The 27,925-nt window shown below is 32.0% G+C and overlaps 1 protein-coding gene across 2 annotated transcripts; it reads left to right on the forward strand.

Annotated features, from left to right (window-relative positions):
* The first annotated feature begins 11,640 nt into the window (after positions 1–11,640).
* On the forward strand, positions 11,641–24,834 carry LOC143042130 (uncharacterized). Of its 2 annotated transcripts, none has more exons than XM_076214384.1 (8): positions 11,641–11,764; positions 15,745–15,871; positions 16,783–16,848; positions 17,521–17,591; positions 18,451–18,649; positions 19,581–19,700; positions 20,178–20,300; positions 23,865–24,834. In XM_076214384.1, exons 2-8 carry the CDS (start codon positions 15,752–15,754, stop codon positions 24,180–24,182), a joined length of 1,017 nt encoding a protein of 338 aa, XP_076070499.1. In that variant the 5' UTR covers positions 11,641–11,764; positions 15,745–15,751; the 3' UTR covers positions 24,183–24,834. The 2 variants fall into 2 exon arrangements, with proteins under 2 accessions (XP_076070499.1, XP_076070498.1); XM_076214383.1 differs by having other exon boundaries at positions 11,760–11,837.
* Positions 24,835–27,925: the final 3,091 nt, after the last annotated feature.

Below are 27,925 nucleotides of genomic sequence, written 5' to 3' on the forward strand. Positions count from 1 at the left end.
TTGTTTATCCTACTATAAATTTCATGATTCTTCTTTTGGAAATAAATTCAATCAACGATGACAGAAGGAATGTTCATGTAATATTATACTTGCCTGACGACGACAGAAGGAAACTGGAATCGCAGATGCAATGCAGTGTAGTCTATATAAACATAGCAGACATAATGGGTATGATTACAAATGAGACAACTTTTATCAAAAGACGAACTAATAAAGATGTATACCCCAATAAAACATCGTATGCCTAATGGCATTCAACAATGAACAAAGCACATCCAATATAGTAAGTTATAAGAGACCCCTTTACTTGCACTCACTACTAAATGTAAACCAATAAAAAGCGAGAAAAACAGCGTTTCCGGTTTCTAGAAGAAAAAAAAGCAATAAACAAATATAACACGCATAATTAAAAGCTGCCGATTTCGGATCTTGATCTATATAATGAGGCGCTGTTCAAGTCGCCGTGAGCGCTCTATCCCCTCAAGAGCAATGGTGTAATAGTACAACGTGTTTAGTTAAATTAAAATTCTGTTTAATATTCGATCGCCCATGTTAAGAGTTGTGTACATATATTTGAGGTGTTCAGAAACAGCAAAGATAATTGTTATCATTATAGATCTATAATTACCGATGGAAGGAGAAAGACTTTTTGTGTAACCTGCCTTTGTGTTAAATTTTTTATTATTGATCAAGTCGAAAATGCTATCTAAAACACATACCACTCATGCAAAAAGAGGTGTCAGACAATTTTTTTTATCATACTGCTTTAATTACATTAAAGATGTCTGTTTCCGTTTTTTCCGTTAAATACCAATTCCTCAGAGCAATTGGTACTTTGCGGAACGGAACGGAACGGAAAAATAAATTAAAAAGTTTAAATCAGATTCATTTTGATCACTGTCTCTAATCAAGGACGACGTGAGGTCAGTCTAGATATCATCATGCATGACTTGCAAATGCGTTAATTTCATGATAATTTATCAGGACAATCCGACATATTCATCTACAGAATATTTCCCGATGTTATACATTATTACACATTTCACCTGTGAAGATGAGATTAAGTATACATTTGTGTTATTTGTATATGGAAAACCGTAAAACACAGAAATTTTAAAGTTTGTTTTGTTTTAAAGATTTTTCGAAATTTTGATAAATGCCCCCTTTGGATACCTTAAATGAAATTCCGTTCCGTTCCGTTCCGTTCCGTAAAGTACCAATAGCCGTGTAACAATACAAAATTAGAACGAACTATAAAAATCAGTTGAAAAAGGCTTAACTCATCAGATCAAACAGAAATACTACACAGAATGGACGTGTCCGGGTACTTGTATATCCCAACAACAAAAAGACACTATAAGTACAGATCTGAGAGTACTTGCAGTTACTGACAGCTAGTTCAAAACCACTAACAACTAATAAAAACATCATGAATCTAAGTCTACGTATATATTTTTTAGTTAACAACCAGTTGCTAATTTTAGGAAAAGGTGGATTTTTTTTTCTGAGGGAAATTAATTTCAACTTTGTACGATTTTGGCGTGCAAACGTTCCTTTTTTACTTTTGAAAACTATATTTTCTGCATTGTGTTTGGTAAAATATACATATCCATTCTGTTTGGGCGAGGTTATTTATTTTTAGGTTCTAAACAGGCCAGACTATTAATTTTCACAATTCTGTACCCCTCCTCAGAATATCAAGTGATTGTAGGTCCCCTAACATACAGAGTCAAAATAAATGTGATAACAGCAACTATAGGTAATCACGCGGCCTACACCATTATAAGCAAACCAGATACCCTGTAGCGAGTCAGAAAGGATCCGACATGAAAAAAATGTGAAACAATTCAAACGAAAAAATCTTGAACTCGAAACAAACTTGCCTTCAGAGTTATATGTGATCCATTAGCAAACAAGATTGGGCAACAAAGAGTAATCAAGTAATTGATGAGCTACATGACTCTATATACACCAAACAAACTAATTTCCCGGTATTCGAAGCGTTACTAAATAAATTTCTAAAGAATTGATTGGGGTACAAAGAACAATAATAGGCAATCAAGTAGTAGAGAAGATAGTCGAGCAGACTACTAACAAGACTAGTAGTGAGATTTGTCAAGGTTATTGTAAATTGGGACTAAGACCGTCTTATATCTGTCTTAGTAATTAGAATAATTAGAAACTAACTATGGTACTGGAAATCCTGACTTGGTATTACCAATGTTATTTCAACTGATCGGACGGAGCTTATGTTTTATTTTGCATATAAGGACAGTTTTAAGATGTGTGTGATAAGGATGATTGCCGTTATAATTATTACTGATTTTCAATCACCTATAAGTGTCATTAAATGAATTTACAAAATAATGATTGGACACTTCATTGGTGAGTTTATCCTAAAACACCTATCTACAGATGGACTGGTTTGTAATGAGCGAACCGGTTAAACTCCGCCCAGTCAAGTGAAATAAATTGAGTAATACAGGACATTTTAAGAAAAATAAATGGTGGGTTGAAATTAAAATTATTTTTTTTGCTAGCCAAACTTCCCACTTTTATAGCAATGTTAAATACAAAAGTACAACATTACATGACAGGACTACAAAACAGATAAATGGGAGAACACAGAGAAACATACAAATAATAGATAATAGATAATAGAAATAATAGAATGTATAATTGCTCTGGGAATCAAATACTTGTACATTTTATATTTCTGTGAACATACATTAATGTTTGGGGTAATCATGAAATGTCACAGATTTTATTTCACTGATTATTAAAAAGATCACATACGACAAATTTGAAGCATGCATTTCGACCAAATTTCGAAGCCTGTTTGTGTGGATTTTCTTGTTTGCAAATTAGTTATTTACAACATTTTAGAAGCCCATCGACGATAAGTCGAAAAAAACTAATAATGCTCTTGCAAAAACTTGAGAAAAAAAATTACAAAATGACCAACAATTGTACAAGAAACACAAGTTAACTAAATAAATTAGCCATGCATTACGAACCCAAACCAAAATTTATGTATACCTTCAATGTATAGTATAAATGAGAACCGTGGTGTAATGGCTAGTTCATCGGACTACTAACAAAAAGGTTATTGGTTCGATTCCCGTTTCGGGATGCAAATGTCAGGGATCTTCCTTAAGAGAGAGCCATATCTCTTGCACGTTAAAGACACCCTTGTAAATTTCGAAAAAGAGCAGGCTAATGCCGCTACAAGGCAGCACTCGCAGCCGCAAAGTGGAAAGGGATTAATATAAGTTGCAAAACTTGTTTCCCAAGCCACTATAAATGAGTATGTTTAAACTAATGTATAGTTACAATGTGTTGTTATAATCAAATTCGAAGAAGTGGTAAAAAGTTGAGCAGTGCCCTCAAAAACTGGAAATGATATCAGAAACCATGCACATGTACTTCGTGTTCCGTATATATACATATACTTGTACTTAAAATATCAATTGAACATGTGAAATAGTTACTGGGCTCGCGATTTTAATGTCTGTGCTTGCTTACTGATACCAGAACCTTTTAAAATGCAATAAAGTATTAACTGATATTTTCGAGTATCATAGTTTTAGTTTAAACATATTTCATTTGCTGAAATATACACAGGGATGAGACACGAGATAACCAAACTTATGCAGACTTTTCCGATGAATAATTAACTTTTGAATATTTACAAAGCATGCATGAAAACAATACATGATTATATATATATATATAAATATGTAAAAAGATGATGTGTAATGATGTGAATGGTTTGACACAATTAATGTGCATGTATTTGCAGTTTATTGTGCTCTATTACACATTTAGAAACCTCTTTGACTTTAAAACATTCATATTCTAAAACCAGTTGTTGGCATGACACGGGTTATGTTCTTCTCATATATTTTATGATGGTATAATACTAAACACCTAACGAGAGGGATTGTGCTTGATATTCATATGATGAAGACATAATCTTAAGCTTTCAGTCAGTTTAATTGAGGTCTGGAGATGGCATGTCAGTAACTGCTAGTAGTCCTTTGATAATTTGTGTATCATTGTAATTTTGTTTAGTTTCTTCTGTTACCGACATCGGACCTGGACTTCTTTTAAACTGAGTTTTACTGTGCGTATTGTTGCGTGTTTGTTTTTTCTATATTGTCTAGAGGTATAGGGGGAGGTTTGAGATCTCAAACACACATGTTTTACCCCGCCACATGTTTGCGAGAGTCTTTGACCTTTGTTAGTTTTGTATGATTTTTAATTTTAGTTTGTATTATATATTTCGGAGTTTAGTATGACGTCCATTATCACTGAACTAGTATACATTTTGGTTTAGAGGCCAGCTGAAGCACGCCTACGGATGCGGGATTTTCTCGCTGCATTGAAGATCGATTGGTGGTCTTCGGCGTTTACCTGCTCTTTGGTCGGATTGTTGTTTCTTTGATCTACTCATCATTTCCATTCTCAATTTCATCCAATATACATTCTTTAGAATTCTTCCATTTTTAACACTAATTGATTACGAATCTCCGAAGGTTAAGATGTACAAATTTATTGGAGAATTCTCTGGTAACCATTGCAGGTTATTTGATAGTTGGATTCTTATATTTGTATAGTAGGAACATTTAACAAAGAAGTGATATATGAATCTTCGCAATTAGTTCCAGACGCATCTTTAGTTTAATTCATACAGTGACTCTTTAAAAAGCCTGAGATGTTCAAAAGGATCCATACGTAAAGCATTTGCTTTATTGTAATGTCATAAACAGGCAATGCACTAGTACCTGGAGGATATATAGCATTTATATACACCTCACGGAAAAGAGCAGATATGGTGCATCAATTCATAAGACAAAATTCATACACACCGGCCGTAATGTTGATATCCACTACGATATTGCTTCTAGACATTCCAGTTTGTTTTACTTTGTATACTAGAAAGATCTCAATTTTTTCTAAATTGGAGAAAAAAAATTATCAATAAAGGTTAGACAGTATTTCACATATAAAGGTACAACTCATGTTACTTAGTGGACATTTTGATGCATTTCGTTGTTGACAAAACCGTTTCGTAGTGGACAAAAAGTTTCGTGGTTGATATCAACCCTAGTATATGTTAACAAAAACATACTGAAAATTACATCAATTGAAACTAACCCTTGTTATTTGTTTTTTACGAATATAATTGAAAAAAAGAGTAAAAAAAAGACGGGCAGTGCATGGTAGTGGTAGTGTCCACTATGAGACGTTTTTCTCCCATACTCGTTTTGTAGATGACCGTTTCGTAGTAGACATATTCACATGTTTTATTTTTTCCCCACAATTCCTATATTGCAATAGTATTAAGCTGTACACTGATATTTTTTTATAATTTCAAAACCAGATACTGTAGGCGATTTGATCCGTTTCGTAGTGGGCATTAACAAAAATACGCCGGTATCATTCAGGTCCATTTGATGTGCTAATTTTTTTTTACCAACAATTTAACTACCGTAATAAAAGCATAACTTCTTTTTTAAGACCCTAATGTTTATATCTCTTTCAAACACAATTACATTGATTTTATAAAACTGTTTATAAGAAAAATTTAATGACTTCGTTTCGTAGTGGACATTTTGTCAGGGACACACCTTCTAAAGTTAAAATCCTTTGTCAAAAGCTGTTTATTAAAATATGTTGCCTCTAAACATACTTTTGAATTATTAAAGGACTTATATTTAGTAAAAAAAAATAACATTTATTTCTATCTTTTTTACAATATTTTAGAGTACGAATGTTGAACAGGCGGTCTAGGGACATGCCATTTTTGTTATTTTGGACCATTCAGGAGTCCGCAATATCTTATCAATCCCTGTTTTATCGCTAAAATATGTTAAATGTAATTCAATGTACTGACTGCACAAAAAAGCAAAAAAATACTTGTAAAGATCAAACAAATTATTTTTTTTAAAGTGGCTGGGACAAGAATTCACGTTTTTATTCAAAAACGTCCATATATAATTGGGGGGGGGGGGGTCATAACTAGGTGATCTTTGGTGTTATAATAACAGACTTTCCTGTGTCCTACATGCTCCCTTGGGCAGTGTTGGGATGGGGATTGTTCTGGTGGTGGGTTAAAATTGCAAGGACACATCTCCATTAATCCAGTGGTCATCTTTGATTTGCAGAGTAGAATACTGGAATACAATGTATTTATCTCTATTTGATATTTGTTAACAAACTAATTGTATTCAGTCAATCACAAATGTATGCAGTAATGTATGACTAGTCTCAGAGTATAAATAAATGAACTTGTAAATCCGTTTCATATTTTACAGTTCGTACATCAATGCTTTTATTTATTTCCAGCTGAATATTTTATCAAAACAAAACGTTTGTTTTAATTATTAATCCATTTAAAGACAAGTAACACAATAATCAGTGATCCAAATTATTTTGTCATTGAACAAATTAATTATCATAAACAATCCAAAAACTTTTAAATATTTCCATGTTTCCATAAATTTCAAAAATATACAATCATATATATACAATAGCAATATCTGAACAAGTTTATTCAACTTCAGTGCCCTGAATATTAATATTTTTATAGTAGGGCGAACGGACTCTATGGGCGAACGAACTCAGAGCGAACGGACCTAAGGCAAACATGTTAGGGACCGTTCAATATTTATCAGATGGATGGGCCGGTGCATTCTTAATATTGATTCATTAAAAAAGTTCATGCCCATCCTTTTAAATTCTGAAAAAAAGTCCTCGCCCATCTAAAAAATTCTATAAAAAAAGTCCTTGCCCCTCTAAAGCTTAAAACAATAAAAAAATATTAAAGTTCTTTTTCTATTTGAAAGTTTGCAAGTTTATGTCTTGAAATCAAAGAATAGACTTTGGTGTAAATACAAAATTTAAAATGTGCTAGTTAATTCCATTTATATATAGATATTTATGTGTGTATCAGAACCATACATTTTATTGTTTTTAAAACCAGTATGAATACACATGTATATATTTGATTTTATATTTGCAGCGTCAGATACAATATTGATTTAAAATAAAGGAAATAATTTATACTAAGGGACAATAACTCTTGGACTAGTAAAAATATTATCATATGCTGAATTACTAATTATTGTCTTAATAACACAGCATGTTAAATATAGTTCAAATACCAATGTCCCTTTAATCTTTTCAAAAAAGAAATTATGGTCTTTATAAGCAATTTAGGCAGACATATTTTTGACTTTGATGCACCCTGGCATTCTGTAAGATTAATATATAAATGAGATAGCTGTAGATTTATATGAAGATCTGAATTGATTTGAAAAAGTTATAAAAAAGTTTAAAGATGACTATCCAATGATTTGGCCTAAACTGAAAATTTAAGCTTTTTTTTTAACCTTTTTATTAAATCCATAAGAATGACACCAATTCACCAAACTACTAAACAACCTGGTATTCTGTAAGATCAATATATAAATAAAATAGCTATAGAGTTTTATGGAAATCTATGTTAATTTGAAAAAGTTATAAAAAAAATTAAAGATGACTTTCTGGATTTAGCCAAAACTGAAAACTTTAGCTTTTTTTAACCTATTTATTAAATCCATAGAATGACAGCAATACACCAAACTACCAAACAACCTGGTATTCTATAAGATCAATATATAAATGAAATAATTGTAGAGTTTTATGAAAATCCATGTTGATTTGAAAAAGTTATAAAAAAATTTAAAGATGACTATCTGGATTTGGCCTAAACTGAAAATTATTGTTGAGACCATGTCCCTTATGTTTTTTGTGCCTGTAAAAGAAAATTTCCTACACACCGATAAAATTAAAAGCAAATTTTTTTCAAATAAAATAAGTTCTAGCCCATCCACTATTTATATTAAAAAAAGTTCTCGCCCATCCAAATATTTCCACAAAAAATGTGCTTGCCCCGCCCCATTTTGCACCGGCCCATCCATCTGATAAATATTGAACAGTCCCTTATTAGGGCGAACGGTCCCGATACCAGTCACAGCTAGCGGACTGGCGGAATCTCGAAGTACATACATTTTGTACATATGCGAGTTTCTTCTTCTAACACAATGTATACTATAATCAAGGATTTACTATACAAAATTAATCCTTGCTACGATACATTTTATATGACTGTGTTAATAAATAGTCTCAGATATTTCTTACATTTTAAGGCGATTATCAAATGGCAGAAGGGAAATAACTCCTGCGACCTTGACGTGATAAAAAACAATCTTGAGTAATTTCCCTTGCAGCCGCTTCCCAACATAAAATTTGTAGCACTTCGTTCGGGCCATCAGATTCCTCACACATTAACATCAAGATTGCAGAATACAGACTGAGGCAGATAACACAAATATTCTAGATTAGATGATACTTTATTCACTATCCTATTTACAGTACTGTCACTTTGGAACGGGACATATTTTCCATCTCACCCCCTTTTTTTTTTTTATAAAAAATCAGCTATTTCAATGTTATCCATGAATTTATCTGTGTTATATTTGTATACAGTAAATCCTGGTAATTCAACAGATGTGAATTATTTACTATCAATTGCTATCCACAAAGTAAAAAGTCGCTTGAACCATGATATTTGAAAAAGGGGGAGGGCAAGTCCTGTCTCCAAGTAAGTGGATAGGAATGCCCTTAATAGTCAGGAATAATGGGTAATATTCGGCTACAGTTATCATCATTTGTTAAATTTTTTATCATGTTTCATCAAAATTTAATAAGTACAAATAAATATATATCTGTTCTCGTCATTTTATGAAACTGAAACTTGGTCGTTGATGTGATTCTTCAAAATCAGTCTACAAAATTGGCCCTATTTTGAGGCAATTTTTCTTAAATAAAAATGACTTTATGTAAAAAAAATAAAATAATAGGGGAAGAAAAAGGGTATGCAATAAAGGCCGTTAGGGTAGGGGTGTGATAAAGGGTATGCGATAAAGGGTGCGCATCAAAGTTGGGAGATATGGATTAAACAGCAGGCTATTTATCAAATATGCAAAACTACTGTATTTACTACTAAACATATGATAAATACAAAATAAAGAGTATATCCACATCAGATACAAGATTATATAAAAATTATACTACACATTTCATATAAGTTTGTGGTATAGGATAAATGTTATTAAGCCAGCAATCTAACAACAAGCATGAACAATTAAGTGATTATCATGATCTGCTTAAAATAAATTGTTAATAATAATTTAGAAAATATAAACTGTACACTTCCAGTTAAAACTTTTTTTATATAATTTATTGAAAAACACTCAATTCAGAAAGCTTTATAATATAACAACAGAAATTGTCCAAATTAAGAATTATATTTGCCATTGATTTGTAAGGGACACCTAACCTTTTCCCTACTTTCAGGTAAACACATTTTCTTTTAGGCATTAGCATGCATGTACTTCTATCCAATTCATAGTTCAATTTAAAAGGAAACTTCAAGTTAACATTTGTAATAAATGTTTATTATAATTATGTACTTTCAGTGTGAAATAAATGGTTTGTTACATTATATTTCGTCACATATCCAACGCTCTATTTACAAAGACCAAGTGGCCATGCTTTTACCCTGTGACAAATAATTTACAGATACATACAATTATCTTACCTCCTATACATTTCCAGGAATATGATTGGTTAAAAGCGTCCGCGTGCAAACCATGTATATTTGATATTAGGTTAGTAGGGAGGCGGGGCTTATCTCATACACGGTTAGTAGTGGAGTTACGTCCCTTTATATTCCTTATTAGGTAAGAAGGGGGCGGGGCTTATTTCATACACGGTTAGTAATGGTGTTATGTCCCTTTATAAAAAACAAAATGGTACTGAAAAAAATTCTTAAAAGTTCCAACAGACGAAGAAATTGATGATTAAGATTGAAATAAATTTATAAAACATATTTAAACCTTACAAGTCGTTATTGTTGGCATCTGGTTTTGTAGGATCAATGGAAGTATTTTTTTAGTGCTAACAGTAATGAAGACTTGCTCATTTTGAAAATCACTAGTCTTAATTTCACACGTTAAGATGATCGGTAAGATAAATTCGTTACATAGTGTGCTAGTGACGTAATACGGTAGTACTACGTCTTAGCTGTGAATATAAAATATACATAATATATTTAAGAAGATGTGGTACATATACGTGTGCCAATGAGACAACCAATTCTCCATTTAAGTTTCAAAGTGTAAAAAGTAGACAATTGTAAGTCAAATTACGCCCTTCAACACGGAGCGTATGTTGAAACCCCTCGGCAACCTCACTCGACTTCGTCTCGTGAGTTTATTGCCAGGGGTTCCAACAAAAGCTATGGTATAATTTACGAAACACCACAAAACTGTCCAAAAGATATGAAATATCTATAACCTGATTTGTAAGAGTAATGTTTTTTCTTCTTCTTGAAGATCTCACAAACTCCCTTTAATAAAAGTTTACGGAAGATGACAAAGAATCTTTTGACATCAATGATCTAAATGTTTATTTCTGACACAAGTACTTGAAATTAATTACAAAAATATGATAAAATAAGATGCAACTCAATGCATCATTTACTTTCCTGTGTGTGTTTGAAACTGCTGGTTTAACCTTACCACTTTAAATGAATTTTTCCTAGGCAAAGGTGGACAACTCTGAACACATTACAATTGCAACTAAAGAACATTGGAGTTCATAATTAATTTGAAACGTGTTTGCATACAGTACTGTATTCTAGGATCCCAATTTGAATATGTGTGGCATCCAGCTTTCGAGATTAAAATTGCAGTAGGACAAACCAAATGGTTTTATTTAAATTAAAGAGAAGAACATAATGTCATGTTTACCTCCAAGATACCGATCGAGTCTCGATCGAGTATGTATGTTATGAACTTACACAAATATACATATATCGGTTCGGTTTTAAGCCATACGATTTCCACCAAATCAGGCAAATTCGTTTCTTTTGGGTTAACGGATTATTGCTTTTTCAATAATCCAATACTTTATCAAAAAATATTTTTAATGCACCTATCTAACACACAGCTATATTATATATCATTCGAAAGGAAAAAATGTGTGGATTCCATACGAACATTATTAATTTTAGTTTCAAGCCGAAAATATCTCAGAAATGAAAAAAAATAAAAATTGGCACCACTTTTTAAAAAAAAATCCCAAAATGTAACAAATATCTTTTTGTTCTTCCGCAAAAATTTCTTCTTTTATTATTGAAAAGTATTTTTTTTTATAGATTTGCATGTATAACGTACATAAATTTTGCATGGTGACAACTGAAAATAAAGCGACATGCTAATTTTTCACGCTTCAACACTGTTAGTCAGTTTTCAATTTGGAATTATTTCTCGATTTTAATTCAAATTTTACAAAAAATTGCACCGTACGAATTTTTTACGACCGACCAATAAAGGAAGTTCAGATATTATACTATAACATATGAAAAATTCAGCTGTGTGTTAGGTGGGTGCATTCAAGAGCCCCACCCCAACCCCCCTTTACCCCATTAAAGTCACTAACTACGCGTCTTTTCTGAAAATGTCACTCGCTTAAAATAGTTGTGAACACTTGTTTTATCTCTTACTTTACACATACCATCTCTGTTCTTTAAAAGTTCAAATGAAAATAATCAATGAATTATCTACTATATCTTTAGTGTACTTAGTGACGTATGTGGTCATGTGACAATATCATATTTAAACACGGAAGAAATTTATCTATTCATAAAAGAGTAAGTATTGTTATGATTTCCGGTAATAAATACAATTGTTTTATGGTAATGAATGGCACATCACCATGTTGCGGTTAGTACCTTCATATTTTCATAATAATACGTCTACGTGCAATTTTGATGAAACTAAATGAAAATTCCAATTATACTTTCACTCTTGATTGCTTTTATACACACTTTAATTCGAATCATGGAAATCCCTAATAGACTAAAATATGCAATATCTGTTAAAATATGCACTTGGCATCCAACCGACGTGGTGTATTTAGGGAAAGAAAAAAAAAGAATGGAGTCTTGCATGTTTCTTATATTTGGGATATATGGATGAGTAGTTGCGTTTCATTATTGATGAAACCCTCACTTTAAGTAAGAAGTAATAATAGCAATAAAAGCGTTGTTTCTTTGCTTTGCGTTTTGTTATAAATGTGTTCGATCGGACTTTATATTGTTATGACTAGGGGCGGATTCAGCCATTTTAAAAGGGGGGATTCCAACTATATGGTCCCATTCAAATGCATTGATCGTCCAAAATAAAGGGGGTGCTCAGCCCCCTCCCCCCTCCCCCCTATCCCCACTGGATCCGCCACTGCTGACACACCACACATGCCATGAAACCGAGCAAAAACTATTATATACTACATTTAGAGGGCAACATAAGTATTTGTTAAGTATTTCTTATTAAATGATTAATATATACTTTTTGACCGAAAAACTATGTCAATTACCTTGATACATGTACATGAAATAAAAATGCATAATTGTTTGAGCTAAGTAGATAACATCATTCGAGAAGTATCAAACCAATAAATGAAATTTAACTTGTGTCATTAGATTAAAGTTCTGATAAGTGGTGGCTATTTATAGTTACATTAGTAATGCAAATTAAATTATACTTTACAATGTATATTTTGCTCAGTTTACCATTTTTATCATTTATTGTGGGGCATGAAACAAACATGTATTTCATCGACACACCCTACCCTTTTCCCTCTCATTATATAACATCTGAAAATCTTCAAAATTCATTGTGAAAAGGACTAGTTCACAACTAATAGATGAAATACTCAGTTTAATACAGACTGAGTGTTCCTAAGAATTTTAAGCACTTCAAATTGAAATTAAACATTGGACTAGTTTTATCAACTGCTAGAATTCGGAGATCAGTACTTCGTTGGTTGCTTTATGCTAAGTGTAAATTTAACAAGACGCCAAAACTTTTGCAATATATTTTAACAGTTTGTTCTATTGTTGCTTTGTTTCATCAATATCCCCCAATAGGGAGAAAGTCGAAAAAATGTTTAAACCTACAGCATTAATTTCCGCCGTACTTAGCTTAAAGCCTGCAGTTAGATGGAAGTCTTTAGCTGTCGTCCGTCATTAAAAAAAATCATTTTTCTCTAAATACTTTTTTTCACTTTTGATTATTTCAGAGCCTTTTTGGCCTCACCAGGTGATGTTTGTTATGCTTCTTTATATAGGCTGTACTGCGGTCTGTGCATCATTGTTCTTTGATCTATGTACTTAACTCTCTTCAGGTGATGTTAGTTATTATGAAAAAGTTGATGTGGTATGATTGCCAATAAGACAACTCTCCACAAGAGACCAAAATGACACAGAAATTAACAACTATAGGTCACCGTACGGCCTTTAACAATGAGCAAATCCCATACCACATAGTCAGCTATAAATTTTTATATTATGCGGTCTGTACATCATTGTTCTGTGATCTTTATACTACGCTTTCTTATTGGCACTTATAACACTTTATAAACCTCTCCTTGTGAGTAAATTAATATTGGTTAAATAGTTTCATATTACATCCGGGTCAGAGGGGAACCGTTTGAAAATGGTAGAATAGGGACGGATAAAACATATCTGCACAAGAACATTTATTGGATTACAATAAGATTTTAAGGTGTTGGAGGGTTGGTAAGTAATTATACCTTGTTAAGGTAAGAACTGAAAATAAATAATATTGCCCAGATGCAAATTTAAAATTAAGGACACAATCATGTTTAAAATTGAAAATGAATAAACGTGAAACTAAATATATGTCGTCCTTGAGAAACTCGTTTACCATCAGGAAATCATTATATTTTATCATTTAAAGAAAAAGTGAATTTTATACAAATAAAACTTAAATGTTCAGTAGGATATTATTAAGTTCAAAATGGAAAAAATAAAAATAATAATATAAATTATGGTATTTTGCTTTTCATTTTTTCACACTCTAGAACAATATTCCAGATGATCTTTTTCTTTTTATTGAACCCTTGGGAATACTTAAAGAGAAAACAATAAAAATAAAAAGTGGATGCTATATTTCTCAGTACCACTTTGGTTCATTTACACTTCCAGTTTGAAAACTGACAATTCCATTATTTTTGTTTGTTTTCTAGTAAGATTTGTCATTTTATTGTTAAATCCTTTATCATGTTTATAGAAGTTTGGAATTTAAATGAATTATAGCTAATGTAATAATTTATATCTTCTTCACAGGAAATATTTTGAAACAAACTTGCTTAGAGCAATCTATAATATTAATGAATGGTTAACTTCAGAAGTGTTGCTCGGAACATGTTTTGTGAATTTTATTTTTTCGACCATACATTGTACAGAATATTATTTAGATCAGTATAACAGTTAAATTTTGAAACTAGAAATTGATACTGAATAACGTATAATACGATCTACTCAACTATATGACCTTTTTTGTGTAAATATATCCTTCCGCAATACTTGAATAAAAAAATATAAAAAAATTAAAAGTACGGGTTTTTATGAAATCATCGTTTCCAATTATAAATCTTTTATAAGCTTGTTCGTATTGTTTTTCTCGTCTCTATATAACAAATGTATTGTGATGACTTAACAGAAATTTGGAACATATACGTCAACGGAACAGCAATCCAACGACACATGATACATCTGTATCTAGAAGATTTAATTTGTTCCATTTTTGTGGTTCCTCATGAATTCGCCGTTTCAGAATCTAATGCATCCTGGGTAATATTTTCAAAAGTGTACACCAAAATGTCGTGATTGGTTAAAAATGTCACAAACAATGGAAATTCAACCAATGACGTTACGTTATTTTCATTTTGGGGTACGAACAATGAAATTACCCATGCTCCTTTAGATTCTGAAACGGCGAATTTCTAGTTCTTTTTCATTCTTCTGTTATTAGTTCACTATTCTTAAAAGCAGCAATACTATATTTAGTATTCTGTATTGATTGATTTATTGGTTGCTTGCTGTCTGCTTTACGTGCATGTACAGTGGCGTATATTTCATGTATATTCAGTGGAGGAACAAACATAAAAGAGGCAAACGGGATAATAAACTGGAGAATGAGGGCTTACTATTAAGAAACAGAAATTTAGTCTGGAAGCAGGTTCCTTAAGAACCTCACAAATAATTGTTGCAAAGGGTTTTAACCTTTAGAAGGTGCGACACTCCCTTGACACGAGGACTTCCCTTTTCTAATCGGACGTGGCTGCGAATTCAAACATCCTACAAAGCCAAAACGATCGTCCCACTTTAGCAAGGGATTTACTAACGGTCAGAAGAAGACTTAGATCTGGCCGTATTTCTATATGCGATTCACTCGTGTGATTCAATCCTTCTTGAAACATGACATTTTAACGAATTGTCAAGGTATATTATTTATAAGTTTCGACGTTGTTTATCTTTGTTTTGTCAACATTTTATTGCATCCAATACACTGCTTGGCAACATTAGGACTCTTAGTTATGAGGACAAATTTAAGTAGAGAAATAAATCTTATTTCCTTGTTTTCAAAAAATTGTTTTTCAGGAATCAGTTTTAAACAAAATGTGAACATATAAAATATTTGTATTTTAAAAAGTTTTTTCTTCAAAAAATTATACAACGCATAGTCTTGTACACGTCTAATTATTCATGTATGCTGATTTATAAATTTCATTGTATATATTTTGTTAATGTGTCTGTCTCTTTAGTACGGTTATGGAATACATGGAGCTCAACAGGGAATTGAAAAGGTTAATACAAGATAACACTGCGGATCCAAATCAGGAATTGTTTGAATGGGTATCGAAAGCTGATAAACAACTTATTGTATTGAAGGTAAGACATTTGTATAAACGTTTCTATCAGCGAACTAAGAAACACTGCTTTCATGTTTCTTACTTTGGACGAACTGTTTTTGTGATAATAAAGGTATTAAAATTTATTAAAGATGTATTGTGCTCTTGACCACAGATTTCTGATTTTTTTCTTCTGTTTATTGTTTTTTTCTGTCTTTTTGATCGACATTATTTAAGTGAGATATGCTATAGCCCTTTAACTGCTTTCTCTGTTCCTATAGAATAGACAGGAAAGTACTAGTATAACTGATATTGTAGGGCGGAGGTTATAAATGTAAAGCAGGCGAAAAAGAAATGCGAAGACGACACATATTGCAACCTACTGTTAGAAGAGGACTGGGAACTCACAAACTTTCATTGATTAATTATGTCATATTCTTAATGTCTTTAGTCCTTATAGTCTTGAGCCTGCTCTTTGTTCTTGGTTGGTTGACGTTCAGGTTCATTCAAGACTGTCTGTTTGAAAATTGTTTTGTTTGTAATTTTAAAGCTGTTATGTTTTCTTCTTTGCCTTGTTTCACAGTTTTCATGTCGGGTTCTTTCATTACCGACTATACAGTATAGGTTTTCGTATTGTTGACGGCCGTATGGCGCACATCATAGCCTATACTTTCTTTTATCCACTTCGTTTCAACTCTAAAGGATAGTTTTATCATTGGTAATCATACCACATAGCCTTATTTCAATATACAAATGAAGGAAGAAATTTAAAAAAAATTCTTTGGAGCTAATATGCTTCCGTACTAAACACCAAAATAATCATATTAAATAAACGTGAAGCCTCGCTGACAACTAATATACTTAGGGGCCCTGGGAAGTGTTCTGCTTTTTTGTCGGGATGTTGTTTCTTTGATACATTCACTGTTTCCATTCCATTTTTTGTCATTGCAGGCAAAATTAGAAAAGAAAAATGTTGACAGCATGTCTATCGGTAGTGAATATAGCGATGACGATGAGGTAGGGCTTTTTTTTATAACGATTATCAAGTATGACAATATATTATTAACATATACTTCATATGATTTAATTTATATTACAGAAATATTAATGTTTTATCTAATAAATGAAGTGTTTAGATATAAAACTGTCACGTATGTAAACAATTATCTTTATGACTATAAACTTGTTAAAACATAATTTGTATATTTTATTCTGAAGTAAATAGAATAAATGTTCAGATAAATTACGATTCAACTAGGTACCATATTCATCGATCAAAGGTTTTGTCTAAGAAGGATTTTTTTCGGAGGCAGCATCAATTATTTAGGCTACATTAAACAAGCAAAATCCCTGTCTCGTGATTTAGTTCATATGCTATTCCATATTAAACTCAGTAAATTGGAGTTCCGGGTTCTGATATTATATAAAATGTTATATCCAGAATGCTTTAATACCGCTCGCACTATAACACCCCATCACCAATTAACCTCGAATCTCGGTTTGTAAACAAAATGTATTACATCAAGAATTTACCCAAAAAGTAACATGACTGTGTAATGCATTAACATTGATGTGATTTCAACATCATTATAAACTACCATTACCAAAGGTGCGAATGGAACTGACTTTGATAGTCGATTTCAGAATCTGTGAGAAAAAATTTCTATTGACTCCGATTTTTTATTTCAGAGCCCAAACTCTGACGAGAGTATCAAACGACTCAAAGAACTGCAGTATGAAAAGAAGAGGCTACTAAATGAGTAAGTATATGAAAAATAAGGAGACTTGGTTTGTATATATACATAGGAGCGCCGTGGTGTAATGGATAGTCCATCGAACTACTAACACAAAGGTTCCTGGTTCGATCCCTGCTACGGGAAGACAATTTCAGGGACTCCCTTGACACCATTTGCGAGTATGGTCTGGAGAAACGATGATGGTCCGTCGGAAGGGGACGATAAATAGCTGACCCGTGTTAAGAGAGAGCCATATTTCATGCATGTAAAAGACACCCTTGTAGATTTTGAAAGAGAAGGCTAATGCCGCTACAAAGCAGCACTCACACCCGCAAGTGGAAAGGGATTACTTATTTCCCAATCCACTATAAATATATATGTTTAAATTAAATTATACTTAGCTGACTCTGCGGTATGGGCTTTGCTCGTTTTTGAAATATGTATGGTGACATATAGTTGTTAATTTCTGTGTCATTTGTTCTCTTGTGAGTAGTTGCCTCAGTGCATCGAATCATTCCACATCTTCTTTTTTCATATTTATATAGCCAATAAGGCAGACTATTCGTCACGGATTTAAAAACGTGGATGTAAACACGTCCTTCAACCCTGAGAAACACATTTATACTGAATACATGTGGTTAGCGATATAAGGCCCCGAGATGACAAGATTTATTTCAGTTAAACAATCACCAAAACTTCAGACTCCTGATTTGGAACATGCATATACAATATGATTTTTTTTTTTTCAATTTTCCAATAACATTGATATCGAAAAACTTGCAAAAGTGATAAATATCCATAGCAGAAATGAACTTGTAGATGTAAATGTCATCAATATTCTGACATAAAGTTTAAATTAATTGAATATTATAATTTTACAAAGCTTATCAGAACAAGCAGGTATGCGGCTGACAAACAACAACCCAGGGATTGCAAACTTAGGAGACGACAACAGACCCAGTAAGATAAGTGAGCGATTCTCAGAACTTTATGACAACCATTGGACAGACGCCATGGAAGCTTTAGACGGACACAAATTCCAAGAGAGAGAAGGCATAGAGATGCTATTAGAAGTTTTAAACGTTAGTGTTTGCATCAATATAAATAGATCGATACCATCTCTTTTATATAATATGTATTGCTTGCCGCCTTTAATTCAAACCAAAATAGATCGAGACTGTATCTTTCTTTTGGATGTAATAGTAATGATTTTTTATCGCCTTTAACTCGATCGAAAATAATAATAAATATATAAATGTAATTATTGCAGATATTGTCCATCATCAGCTGTATCGTAAAACGCCGAGAATATACAACAAAATATTTATTATATCTACATCTAATCATTCGGTCTTTCATTTCGTTGCCCTCAAAATTTTATATTTGTTAGAATGAATTTGAATTGTGTGTAGGTGATTGCGTACCTTTATCCCAATTTAGATTTTACATATTTAGGACGTCAACTCGTGTTAGCTATTTTAATCTAGTGACACCCAGGCCTATATTTCATACTTAAAAAGATCATAGGTTCAAACACGTTCCTGTAGGCTAAGAATGTTTCCTTCATGTGAACTCGACATGTTATACAGCCAGTTTTATTTTTAGAATTGCGCGTGACTTATGAATTCTTAACCATATGTGATGGTCTAACCATGTTGTAGCATAATTAAGGTCTTTCTGACCATTTGGCAAAATGGTTTTATGCTAAGTATGATTTATTTAAAAGTTTTTATAGAACTACCATATCTATAATCTTACAAAAACAACTATAGACTTCATAAATGGGATTTGCTCAACTTTTTTTCTTTAGCTTTTTAAAAATTGCCTAATATATTAATATTGAAATAAAGTGAGTTACAGGGGTTGATCTTATAATTCGTCTTTTTTTATCTTCAAAATACAATTTCTTTTAACTGTTAAAAAATATAATAAAAACAGTATGTATTCCTAATTACAATATCCTAAATCAAACATGGTTGGATAAATGCGTCTGTGTAAAATTATATATTTTAGGCTATATATGAAGACTGTAAACTCCAAAGGGAGAAAAGATTAAAATCGTTTGCCTCATTGGTACTGGGTGTCAAGCTGGAGGAAAACCACGATTCGGGCGAAAACATAGACATATACCAAGTACGCAAATTGTGTTACTTTTTAAACAGAGATTAAAAAACATAACTGAGATCTCTATGCAAAATATTACAAGCTATTTTATTGTAAACCATAAAACCATTCATACAATTGACCAAAAATTATTCAACACTGTATCGTTTTGTGGAAAAGAACTTTCTCAAATTTATTTAGTTGAAGCTAAGGAAAAGATAAGTTTGCCAATACCGCGATGGCGCAAAAATCCCTGACTTCGTACAATGTGCATTTGTATACTTCATAAGTTTGCTGAAGGACATTTATGACACTTTTGAATATATTGCACCGTTTGGTCTTATGAAAAAGTATGTTGCAATATTCACTAACAATATACATACTTGATGAAAGAATTTATTGACAAGTTACTATGTTTAAATGTTTTTGTCTTTTTCTCTTTAAAGTAGTGGTAACAGCTGACATTTATTTGAGGTTGTTCATTATACCCTTTTTGTGTGTTTACAGAATGTGGAAATGGGTCAAAATGGTGGAACAAAAACGACAAAGAAGGATGACGACATCAGATTACAATGTTCGAGATATTTGTCTGCAAAGGATATCAATTACACACAGGATAAACACGTCAAGGTATATTGTCTTACACGTGCTTTTACATATAAAGAATTATTTACACATCAAAATGTAATGCCGTTGGCAGTAGCTGGTTGTACATTCGAGTTGTCTTCCTTTTAGCAGAAAATTTCAAATAAATAACGACACCTCTAGTCTCTGAATATGTTTCATATCCTTGTCTTGCTTGTAGTATTATGTTTTCCCGGGGAAAAGTACTTTCCAGTAATAAAAAAAATCACTGAACTACAATTTTTAGCACACTGAGATTGTTAATGTTCAGCAGCATGAAATGGGAATAATTTTGGAAGGCAAGGAATTCATAACATCAATTGCAACAACACATCATACAATGAGTATTGTGACCAGCAACTATCATTTGATACCTATTCAGTCAGATAAACTGATCCTTAACATAATTTCACCAATTAATGTACATGTATGTCTACAAACAGCCCGGGTTATAACGTTCATTGTCCGATTGGTTCATTATGAAGACATGAAGACATGAAGAAGTATGAAACTCCATCAGTGGTTACTTTGGATATTTTTTTTATTTATGTATAACAATCCTATAATTCTTGTAGAAGAAATTAAAGGTCAGGAACGATTTTTTATTCTAATTGCATGTTGATTAGCATGCGAATGACATCCGAAATGTTTCCCCGAAATGTATTCTAATTACTATTGACTACAATATAAGAGAAAACTCTAGACAATTATCTCCTTCTTAACTTTTGAAAAACCACGAAACAAATATTTTTCCATGAGTTTGAGTTTATTTTAAATAATTTATGTATATGATTCTTTGTTTTGATATATCAACCATTTAAATTTCAATTGGCGTCGGAGATATTTCCGTTATATGATTGTGTCATTGTTAAGATATTTTACGTAATTATAAAAAGTAATCAGTAGTCCCGTTGAAGATATATCTTATGTATAAATAATCTCATCATTCTTGTAGAAGAAATTAAAGGTCAGGAACGTTGTTTTAATTATTAATGCATTTTGATTAGAATGTGAATGACGTCCAAAAAGGTTTACCGAAATTATAATTACTATTGACTAAAACAATCTTAGAGAAATATGCCATTTTAGACCCTTCTCTTCTACTATCATCTTAAACACCCAATCTTATAACCCGTTAATTCCTTGCATGTATCTACTCTTCATTCAAACCGGAAATAGTCGTGTCCCTTATTTGCATTCCTTAACATACTTCTGTTCTGACTTTGCGTTAAACAGCATCGGTTTTTAATGGTGTACGTTGAGTATCTTTGGAATGTGTATATCTTTTATATAGTCATTTTATAAAATTTACTGTTTTCAAAAAATAAAATAGTTCTAAATAATAAGGATGTTCTTATACCAAGCACTATCCGTATTTGGCACAACTTTTTTTAACCTTTGCTCCTCAGTGCTGTACAACTTTGTACTTGTTTTGACTTTCGAACTTTTGTAAGTCTTGTGTAGACGAAACCCACTTCTGGCGTATTAAATTTTAAACCTGGTGCCTTTTGTTAGCTATTATTCGTGTGTTTCTTTGTCTAATATGTTCTCCTATTTATTTGTATTGTAGTCCTGTAATGTCATGTTTTCATTTTAATGTTATATTTAGCATTGCCTTTATAGAGGGAAGTTTGGCATGCCACAAAACCAGGTTCAACCCACCATTTTTATCTTTTTTTTAAACGTCCTGTACCAAGTCAGGAATATAGCCATTGTTATATTATAGTTCGGTTCTGTGTGTGTTGCATTTTAAGGTTGTGTTTCTGTTGTGTCGTTTGTTTTCTCTTATATTTGAGTGTGAATTCACATTACTATAAGACTTGTCACGGTACTTTTCTATCCCAAATTCATGTATTTGGTTGTGATGTTATATTTGTTATTCTCATCGGATTTTGTCTAATGCTTAGGTCGTTCCTGTGTGTGTTACATTTTAATGTTGTGTCGTTGTTCTCCTCTTATACATGTATTTAATGCGTTTCCCTCAGTGTTACTTTGTTACCCCGATTTTTTTTTTTCATCGATTTACGAGTTTTGAACATCGGTATACTACTGTTGCCTTCATTTATAGATATTTGCTTCAAGAAGATGTATTCTAAGAAGTTAAATAGATGATTCCTGTGACTAAAATGATAGCATGAAAATTTTTAAAATTGCGATCACTTCAATTTTTTTAACTGTTAATTATAGTCATACAACGACTACCAATTACTGAGAAAAAAAAATGTACAATCATAAAAATACTGATCTGAATTGAAAAATTCAAATCGAAAAGTCCCTAATCAAATAACTGTATTTCCTTAGGTACTATGTTTTCTTCTATAAAAAAACCAAATGCTTTATTTGAACTTTTATCTCTAAAACTACCATGTTTCTCCTTTCATAACTGTTAGTTATAATATGTATGTGACCAATGAAATCGATTTATTTTCGTATAAAATGCCTGTCAACCACTAAATTGCATGTTCACTTTAACATCAGGACAATTTTATAATAATTTGTGATGCAATTGGAATCATATTATTATCTTAATGCCATAGTTACTCGATGACGATGATTGAATCGTAGCAAGTTAAAAACAATAACTCTTTAGAACGGCAACTCTCGTATATATATATGCCGAAACAAGGTTATATATAACTTGGACTCACAATAACAGATTCAATACAGTAGCGATAATGAATAGAATTTCAGTGTTATGATTAAGATTCGTAAAGGATGTTATATAATTTTAATACTTTCTTAATTTCTGAAGAGTTGCTAAATTTAGCTTTTGCAAAGGAAATATATACTTAGGTTAAGTATTTCTACTAGATGACGTAAGTGAGATCGAACATAGTTCGTGTACCTTGTCGTGTTTTTGACATGCATTGTGCTGTTTTGATTCAGTACGTAAATAATTATCATCTTTATCGAAATAAATCATATTTGAAATTCAGATTTTTTTCATTTTGTAAGAGGATTTTCCTGCTTCCTAGTTTGTATTTAGAAGTATATGGTTTTGATGTTTTCTTAATTTTTCTTATTTGAGTATTTACTCAAAATCTTCGCTTACTGCATGTTCATGTCATCATTGATGAAGATATGGCGCTTTCCATTTCCAAATGGTTAAATTTTCATTTGTGTTTTAATCTTAAGGATGTTCTAAGGTGAGGTTTAGGAATTTGTGTCAAATGTTCGAACTTCTTGGTGTTTTTCCATACAATACAAGGTAAAATATTTTGCCCCATAACACCCATTTATTTTTTCATATAAGACTTTATAGCTCATGAAAGGTGATTTTCCTAAATTTAAGAAGATTCTTGATTTTCTTTCTTTTGTTTTGAGACCCAAAGAATACAAATGCAAATGTTAGGTAAAAGTCAGAGTCCGACTTTTCTCGCCATATTTTAAACCTCAAATATCTCGAAAAGGAGGTCCATGACCTATCAATATTTTTAGCTTATTTTCATCCTTAAAGAATGCTCTACCAGCTTATAGTATCAATTTTAAATTCTTAATTTCTTAGTTTTCACCTAACCTCATCTAAGTACATCCTTAAATGCAATTTTAAATTATATCTCTGTGTTGCAGGAGACTATGTACAGTTTGCTGAATAAGAAGTTTGTTGACAAGAAGCGACAAGACGTTTTGAACCACAAGTCATTAAAACTATATATTGATCAGTGTTTTGAAGTTTGCTGGTCGATATGTTTACAAATACCACCAGTTGTAATAGTAACTGATGTTAAAAGAGTAGATCTGTTTCGATCGTATACAAAATCCGGTGACGTCATTGATCATGTGGTTTGGCCTGCTCTGCTATTACACGAAGATGGACCTGTACTGTACAAAGGCGTTGCGCAAATGACATCAGACGCAACATCGGCCCCTACGTATGAGAATATGTAAAAACATTCAGAAAATACGCTATTAATGTGTGTAACAAACAGTTGGAAGACCAACTGCAGGTTTTTTTGTTGGTACATTTTTTAGTTACAATATGCAGGGTTTCATAGGATAAGTCAGTAAATGGATCTCTTTATACACCGTTACTATAATAAATTAACCAGAGTATGTATTTATAAACCATAAACAGAGAAAAAAATAAAGGAACCATATCAAGTGAAAGAGGTTCTCACCTTTACAGACAAATGTTTGTGTCATTCGATAACCGGATATATAATATTGGCAGATACTGATTGCTTAATCATAATCTTTCTACTTTATTAGAATTGTGTTCTTAAAAGTAAAAAAGGAATTTTTTCAACTGATGTTTTTAGAAGAGGTATATAAGAATTGTTGACGTGTTTTTATTAAAGAACCATTGCTATTTTATCATTTCATATAAATATACAATATATTTGTTTGATTTGCAATAGACTATATTCGATTAAAACAAAATCAGAGTTTTTTTTTAACGGATATTTTATTGTTAAACCAAATACGATGTATGGGACCATACATGTACATCTGTCATATTCTTTGTATTTGTATATATGTTTATATATATAAGTACGTCTGAGTCGGTGACAACTCTACAACAGATTTATCCATATATATATATATAAGAAAAGAAGCTAATTTTATGTACATATGGACTTTATTTTATGTGGTACTAGTGAACTGGTAAGTTTCATTATGGATGTACGTGTCTGTATATAGTCATTCTTATTTACATTTGTTTTCTTTTCATATTATATAAACTTTTATCGGTCGTATTATGTCTAGTCTTATTATGTAAAATAAAGTATATTTTAAAGAATATTTCCTATCGCTGCATGTGTTGTTTACCTCAAAGCCAACAATTGCAAATCAGTTGACATTAAAACGCTTTTTCTATTCAATCATGATAAGGAGGATCGTGTTGCCGTTTTATTTTTTGTTATTTGTCAAAAATAAGAAGATCAAAGAATCCAAATCAAATTCAGATTATTATATATTTTTTCGGATTGAGTTCCATTTTTATCCTAGTGAACTAGAAATGAAAGGAAAAACATACAAGGCTTCTTCTGCCTCGTTTTTGATCTTATACCTCGAATTTGACATTAGTGGTCAGTTGTGTACCAGAAATCAATTACAATCAAGACAATCTTCTTCTAATAGAAATTCATCGGAAGATACTAAGACCTTGTTGATAAATATTTGTTATCTAATTCTCAAATAATACATGATGGTATTGACAAATAGATTGTTTGTGAACTAGCGTTCTAATCTTTGTAAATTATTAATCTTTAATGTTTTAGACCAATTTTTGGTAATATCCTCTAGGCGTGATGTGAATCTTATTCATCCCACCATTGTGTTAATGTGTTATGGCCTTTTTGTTAATTCTTGATTTTCATTTTTGCTTATGTACGTTGTCTTTATCCATTTTGTTTTTCTTTGTTATCAATTTTTTTGTGCTTGTAGTGATTAAGATTATAACACAAAGTTGACTGATGTAACCCTATATTTGATATTTTTATTACCTATTATGTCTGTATGTTTTGTTATCAAATTATTGCCAATATAACGAAATTTTAAGCGACTGTCATTCAAGTGAGCGGTCTAGCTAGCCATAAAACCAGGTTTAATCTACCATGTTATACATAAGAAAATGCCTGTGTCTAGTTAAGAATATGACAGTTGTTTTCAATTCGACGCTGTGTCTGAGCTTTTGACTTTGCCATTTGATAATGGACTTTCCGTTTTAAATTTTTCCTTGGAGTATTTTGTTTTCTTTAACTTTGTTTTCACGAAGAACATACACCATATGTTCAAAGTGTAGGCACGGTACTACCATCAACGGGCCTCCTGATAATAATTCGTTAAAAAACAACCTACAGTACTTTGGATCACACAAGCACACAAGAAAAAACACATGCTCGTAATTGCTGGACAATACTACCCCCTCCACATTGTGTCCAAATACTAATACAAAAAATTGGCGGATGAATTCAAGTTTTATAAGTCGTAATCCAGGTAATCAATATATTTGAGTTACTATGATTTGGCAATGTAGACAATATAGAAGGGTACAAGGCATGTATCTAACTATTTTTATCGACAAACGTCATCCCCTCCTCCCTTAAAAAAACCATTACCGCTAGTTGAGGGACGTATTACATGTACGTCTATTAAAATCGTACGAAACTGACCACAATTAAGCATTACATTTTTGTTGTCGATGATTGATTCAAACAAGACGTTTTGAACAAGCAGTAAAATGTAAAAATGTAGTCAAAAGAAAACAGAAAAGAGCTACCGAAGGCAGGCATTTTCTCCGGCGTTTTGCATTTGCGCCGATTTGCACTTCATTTGCGCCGATTTTTTCTTTCATTTGCGCCGATTTTTTTTTTCATTTGCGCCGATTTTTTTACAGGTAAATACAGGTAAAATACAGGTAAAATACAGGTAAAATACAGGTAAACTACAGAAAATATATAAGAATATGTCAATGAGACAACTCTTTTTTTTTATTTTTCATTAAAGACCTCTTCCGTTAGCCAGTTGTACACATTTTATGAATTGTCAATCATAACATGTATACAACTGTTGTCCCCTGCTCACCACGGGGAGGTGGACATAGGATTTCGAGCAGGATAAGTCAATTTAATAGCACTATATTCACATACTTTAAAATGAAGAAGTAAAATCACTCTGTTATCTTAAAATCACGAATTAAAATCCATAAAAACGGAAAACATTAAAATTATAAGTCTGTTCTTGCAGAGTATTTGTAGGCAACACATCTTATGTATTCCTTTCTTGTTATTTCGTCATTTCTGTATTTGCCATACTTGTCGATAACAAAGTCCATCTTTTCTTTGTCTGGCTTGCGTACAGATGCTGGTATGTCTAGAGTTCGCATCTTTACATATGTTACGGCCTGGATTTTCTTGATAACATCCATAAAAACATATATGTTGGGATGGTAAGAATAAAATTGCTCGTTGTAATGAGAATGAATAGATTCTGGACCGTTATTCGTCCTCTTGCAGTTCTCAACGGGTGCAGCTGCCCAGAATTGAGGTGGATAGCGTGACGTTATGCATATATATGTACTTAGTACGTAGTCTAAGAATGTATGGCATTTGTCATCAGAAGGAGTATCGGACATAATGTCAAACGTGAAACAGTCCTCAACTTCATTTGGGGGAAGGAATGCATGGTAACCCGAAAAATTGGGATAACCATTTACCTATCTCAGTGGATTTGTCTTTGTAATCGGTACTCAGCCCAACAGTCTGGATTTTCCTCCATCAACTCTGAGCAAGATGGAAACGGCAGCAATCTATTTTACATTGTGGGAAAGCATGCATAATTGCATTATGCATTGCTTGCTCGAAATCTATATGTATAACATTAGGCACAAAGGAAAGTTGCTTTTGACTGCATAGATCACAAATCATTTTCCACATGATTTCGTAACACTCTTCATCTTTTGATGGCAAGAGGGCATACATAAGAGGAACATAATTGCCATTCTTACAGCCGTGTAAAGTATATAATTGGTAAAAGTACTTAGGACAACACTTGAAAGTTCCATCTATAAAAATTGACGACATATCGTTGCAGAGACAAACAAGATTCAGGTGTGAAGAAAAAAGAAGTATACCTTTCTCGCGGTCATTGGCTAGCAGGAACTTTTCCGACTTATTTGTCTCAATTAC

The sequence above is a fragment of the Mytilus galloprovincialis genome, chromosome 8 (genome assembly GCF_965363235.1).
Source record: "Mytilus galloprovincialis chromosome 8, xbMytGall1.hap1.1, whole genome shotgun sequence".
Lineage (NCBI taxonomy): Eukaryota > Metazoa > Mollusca > Bivalvia > Mytilida > Mytilidae > Mytilus > Mytilus galloprovincialis.